This window comes from Trypanosoma cruzi (assembly GCF_000209065.1).
Source record: "Trypanosoma cruzi strain CL Brener chromosome Unknown tcruzi_1047053505763, whole genome shotgun sequence".
Classification (NCBI taxonomy): domain Eukaryota; phylum Euglenozoa; class Kinetoplastea; order Trypanosomatida; family Trypanosomatidae; genus Trypanosoma; species Trypanosoma cruzi.
The window spans coordinates 1-5,494 of NW_918731.1; the positions used below are offsets into that span (position 1 = coordinate 1).

Genomic DNA, 5,494 nt, shown 5'->3' on the forward strand with positions numbered 1-5,494 from the left:
CGCTGATGCTGTTGTGGATTGCCCTTGAGGGCTGGGGCGAAGAGACTTATCCAAATTCTTGGTTCAAGGCTCTTGGCCTTGCGCAGCTGAAGCAAGGAAAGGTTGTGACGCTGCTTTATCTTAAGATTTCCATCTCTGATTTCTTGACGCTCTTTTCTTCTCGTACTGGCGGACGCTGGTTCTTCACGATGGCACCGGGACTTGTGTTGCTTATTGGTGCGATTATCTCGCTTTTTGTGTCGTCGATGGTTGCCTCCTTTTGGCATACGTCTCGTCCGGATGGTTTGCTAACGGAGGGTCTTGCGTGGGGAGACACGAACAGCGAGAGGCTGTTGCCGCTGTGGGTGTGGATCTACTGCATTGTATGGTGGCTTATTCAGGACGCTGTGAAGGTGGGGGCGCACATGCTCATGGAGTGGATGGACCTGTTTGGCTGCGTCTCGAAGGCATATGGCGGGAAAGTTGTTGAACAGTATATGGAGAATAAGATCACTGAGCCTGCCAATTAAAAAGGAGTGGTTCATGAGGCAAATCCTGTTGAGGTGCATTACGCGCAACCGACTCCAAAGAAGATGAATGTTGGTTGAACTGGTTTTGTTCTGTTTTTTCTTATTTCCACTAGTGGTTTGTGCCTTTTAAAAAAATAAATGTAATGTCTTTTATGTTTGCCTGTATGTGTGTATGTGCTATTTTGGTTCTTGATGTATAAAGCTTGGGGAAAAATGATTGTAATGAGGAATTTGTTCTGCCGGTGATTTCATTCGGTGGATGATGTATCTGTGGATCGGTATTGTGGGGATGTGTCGAAATGCCAAACGATTAGCTTTGATTCTGTTTTTCTGCGTGTGTTCATGTACTCATGAATGGAGGAGGACAAAGCTACCGCAGCGGACGGGGGTATATTCAATATCCTCGTGGTATTCTTGGCTGACTGGTTGTATCTGTGATATGCTGACCTTGCCATTTTGGCGCAGTGACAGTTGAGGAATGGTGTGGGAGGGGCAGTGAGCAGCTAAATCAAAGCAACCTTCAAAAATAGAGGGGCACTACTGACACCTTGATTGATGCTGAGGTAGTGACACGAAAGGGGAGAAGAAACAACCGACGTGTGGTTGCCATATGTGCAGTTTCGCTTTGGAAAAGAAGTCAATTAATTGACATTGAAACGAAGGCTACTACTGCCGCGGAAATGGCATTAAAAAGTGGGTTTTGGGCAAACGAATACGAAGTGAGAATCTTGAGTTGTCCTGTTCGGTGTGGTTGATTGACAGAGCATGCAGAATTAATTATAAAGTGCCCAGATTGCGGTTGAAACAGGTGGGATTGAGATAAGCACTTTGGTATTGTATTTGATTTTTTTGAAGCTTTATCTTTACAGCCGTGAGTAATTATAATTTTAGATTTGGCCCCTTTCTGTGTTTGGCTTCATTTTTAATCCTTTGTTATGCCTCTTGAAAATTTATATTTTTCGTGCATTCTCTTATTTTCTTTATTTTTTTCTTTTTTCGCCTTTACTCCAGCTTTTTTGGGGGTTCATAATGTGTTCTTCTTCTTCTTGTTGTTGTTGCTGTCTATCGCCTGTGATGTTGTGAGTCCCCCGTTTTTTGTATGTGCGCAGCATACACCCTTTTCTGTATTCTTGTTCTCCGTGTCGCGTTTTTTTTTCCGAGCGGTGTCTTTTGGGTGGACGAGTGTGTGTGTGTGTGTGTGTGGGGCGTCGGAGTTGCACTTGACGCACGCTGCTGATGCGAAACCAAATAAATTGTGGTGTTTGCAACGCTGCATCCATTTCATACGTGTTTTTGTGGGGACTTTTTCTCTGACACCCTCTGAGAGTGTTGTTGCCAGAGGCAAGCTGGGTGTGATTTCCACTAGGAACAAAATAAAACCGACGAGAAGGCGGAGCGGGGAGCCGAGAATAGGCGAGGCGTAACGCACAGCAATAAAAAAAAAAAAAAGACACAAACTCAAATTACGGTAATTGCGGGGTGGCGCTGCATGTAATTTTTTTATGAGTAAATATTGTGCAAAACGCAAAAAAAAAAAAAAGAAATAAAAAAAAAAATAAATAAAAAAACAGAGATACGATGAAGCAAGAATATTTGTGTTTACAAAAAATCCTCAAGCAAAGAGGGAGTATTGTGGCGAGAAGCCTTTTAAATGAAATTATTATATATTTTGGGAAGAAAGGGGAACGGGCATGTGGACTTGTTTGAGTGTGTTACGGAAAGCAAGAATGTCTCCTATTCCTTGCCATATATATATATATATATATATATATATATATATAACCTATTCTCCGCAATTTTGTCGTTGGCCTTGCCGTTGGTACTTTTGAAGCACGATTTTTTTGTTTTTGCGCACCGAGGGAGACGCCTAAATAAGCCACGAGGTTTTCACTGGTGTATTGCTGCCATTTATGTACATATATATATTCTTTTATATATATTTATTTTTTTATATACGTTATTTTCTTTGATTTTGTCGTTGGCCTTGCCGTTGGTCCTTTTAAGCACGATTTTTTTATACTTTTGCGCACCGAGGGAGACGCCTAAATAAGCCACGAGGTTTTCTCTGGTGTATTGCTGCCATTTATGTACATATATATATTCTTTTATATATATTTATTTTTTTATATACGTTATTTTCTTTGATTTTGTCGTTGGCCTTGCCGTTGGTCCTTTTGAAGTACGATTTTTTATTGTTTTTGCGCACCGAGGGGGACGCCTAAATAAGCCACGAGGTTTTCTCTGGTGTATTGCTCCGTTGCTGTTGTCTGCCAGCAGGCTGTTTGTGTGCGGAGTGGCCACAGGAACAATGAGGGGAGCGCAGTGGCAAGAGCAGCGGAGCTAAAAGCGTCGTCCTGCTGATGGTAGTAAAGAGAAGAATTTTTTTGGAGGGGGGTCACACGGGCTGGAGTGCAGCGAGGGACATGTGGTAATAATGGGGAAAACAATGGGGATGCAGAATGGAATCCTGACATGTGTTTGACACATTTGGAGGGGAGAAAAAGGAATGAAACCTCTCTTTTTGTTAATGAAGTAAATGCCAGGATCGTAATCTAATTTTACACTTTCCTTGACGTCCCATTTCTTTAACCGGGAGACTACCAAAGAATGACAGGATGCACGTAATGATAGGCCGCCAGCAACGCAGTAAAATCATTTATGGCTCTTTATGATGATTTCTTTCTAACCTTGTTCTTCTTTTTCTCTCACCCAAACAATTTTTGGGTTGCTTTTAAGAAGCAAACGAAGACATTTGACAAACGGTGTCTAGTAAAAAGAAATGCAAAAAGGGGGAGTTGGCCTGTTTTTCAAGTTTATTTAAAAAGGAGCCTGAAAGGAAAAGCTGGAGCGCGTCCGTGACCGAATTTTGTCAAACGAGCAAAAATGGCGACAAGACCTAAAATAAAACGGGCAAGGCCCTCTCAACGAAGCCACGGAGGCGGTCTCCAACAGTGAACACCACATCCCCCACAAAAGCCGCAAAAGCGTCAGTCCGTTCTCTCCAAGGCCATTAGTGAGCACAAGGAGGACGACGTCGATGAAGTGCCAATGCTGCCGCCGTCCAAGGGACTGACGACGGCCGAAGCGGAAGAGCTCCTTGCCAAATACGGACGCAACGAGCTCCCGGAGAAGAAAACGCCCAGTTGGCTGATATTTGTGCGTAACCTATGGGGTCCTATGCCTTTTGCGCTGTGGGTCGCCATCATCATTGAGTTTGCGCTGGAGAACTGGCCTGACGGTGCCATTCTTCTTGTTATTCAGCTTGCCAATGCCACAATTGGGTGGTATGAGACAATCAAGGCAGGCGACGCTGTGGCTGCGCTGAAGAACTCACTGAAGCCCGTGGCGACCGTCCACCGTGACGGAGCATGGCAGCAGCTGGATGCCGCGCTGCTGGTGCCCGGTGATCTTGTGAAGCTCGCATCCGGCTCCGCGGTGCCTGCCGATTGCAGCATCAACGAGGGTGTGATTGACGTGGACGAGGCGGCGCTGACGGGTGAGTCGCTTCCCGTGACGATGGGAACGGACCACATGCCCAAAATGGGCTCAAACGTTGTGCGCGGTGAGGTGGATGGGACGGTGCAGTACACTGGACAAAACACCTTTTTTGGCAAAACTGCGGTGTTGCTGCAGTCAGTGGAATCCGATCTTGGAAATATTCATGTGATTCTCTCACGAGTGATGGTGGTGCTGACAAGTTTCTCATTTACTTTGTGCCTTATCTGCTTTATCTACTTGATGCTAAAGTTTTACGAAACATTTCGCCGTTCGTTACAGTTTTCCGTCGTGGTGCTTGTGGTGTCCATTCCGATTGCCCTTGAGATTGTCGTGACGACGACGCTGGCTGTGGGCTCAAAGAAGCTGTCGAGGCACAAGATCATTGTGACGAAGCTGACCGCAATTGAGATGATGTCAGGTGTGAACATGCTGTGCTCCGACAAGACGGGGACGCTGACGCTGAACAAAATGGAGATTCAGGATCAGTGCTTTACGTTTGAGAAGGGCTACGACCTGCGCTCCGTGCTTGTGCTGGCCGCACTTGCTGCGAAGTGGCGTGAGCCCCCTCGTGACGCCCTGGACACAATGGTGCTGGGGGCTGCGGATTTGGACGAGTGTGACAACTACACACAGACTGAATTTGTGCCGTTTGATCCGACAACGAAGCGCACGGCCGCCACCCTTGTGGACAAGCGAACGAACGAGAAGTTCAGCGTGACGAAGGGCGCGCCACACGTGATTATCCAGCTGGTGTACAACCAGGACGAGATCAATGACCAGGTGGTTGAAATCATCGACAGTCTTGCCGCGCGTGGTGTCCGTTGCCTCTCTGTGGCGAAGACGGACTCGCAGGGCCGCTGGCACCTGTGCGGCATTCTGACGTTTCTTGACCCCCCACGCCCCGACACGAAGGAAACGATCCGCCGGAGCAAGCAGTACGGTGTGGACGTGAAGATGATTACAGGCGACCATGTGCTGATTGCGAAGGAGATGTGCCGCATGCTTAACCTTGACCCGAACATCCTAACGGCCGACAAGCTGCCCAAGGTGGACGTGAATGATCTGCCGGATGACCTGGGCGAAAAGTACGGGGAGATGATGCTTGGTGTGGGTGGGTTTGCGCAGGTGTTTCCTGAGCACAAGTTTATGATTGTTGAGGCTCTTCGTCAGTATGGGTTTACATGCGCAATGACGGGTGACGGCGTGAATGACGCGCCCGCCCTGAAGCGTGCGGATGTGGGTATTGCCGTGCAGGGTGCGACGGACGCTGCGCGAGCCGCGGCTGACATGGTGCTGACTGGTCCTGGTCTGAGCGTTGTGGTTGAGGCGATGCTTGTGTCCCGACAGGTGTTCCAGTGCATGCTTTCTTTCTTGACGTACCGTATATCCGCCACTTTGCAGCTGGTGTGCTTTTTCTTTATTGCCTGCTTCTCCTTGACGCCCCGTAACTATGGCAGCGTCGATGCGGATTTCCAGTTCTTCCACCT

The 5,494-nt window shown here is 47.4% G+C and overlaps 2 protein-coding genes across 2 annotated transcripts, besides 8 other annotated features; both read left to right on the forward strand.

Annotated features, from left to right (window-relative positions):
- On the forward strand, positions 1 to 509 carry Tc00.1047053505763.10 (proton motive ATPase 1, putative; the record flags this gene model as incomplete). Its single annotated transcript, XM_799162.1, has 1 exon — positions 1 to 509. A coding segment is annotated over one exon (509 nt), but the record flags the coding sequence as incomplete, so codon positions are not given.
- Positions 1 to 3,502: a sequence feature (heterozygous, Esmeraldo-like haplotype).
- Positions 1,692 to 1,712: a microsatellite.
- Positions 2,036 to 2,077: a microsatellite.
- Positions 2,256 to 2,290: a microsatellite.
- Positions 2,426 to 2,464: a sequence feature (AT_rich).
- Positions 2,601 to 2,639: a sequence feature (AT_rich).
- Positions 3,503 to 4,941: a sequence feature (areas merged during assembly that could not be assigned to a particular haplotype. This can correspond to areas where the two haplotypes were merged or to regions with more than two copies in the genome that were merged during assembly.).
- Positions 3,558 to 5,494, forward strand: Tc00.1047053505763.19 (P-type H+-ATPase, putative; the record flags this gene model as incomplete). The annotated part of the gene is made up of 1 exon (XM_799163.1): positions 3,558 to 5,494. A coding segment is annotated over one exon (1,937 nt), but the record flags the coding sequence as incomplete, so codon positions are not given.
- Positions 4,942 to 5,494: a sequence feature (heterozygous, non-Esmeraldo-like haplotype).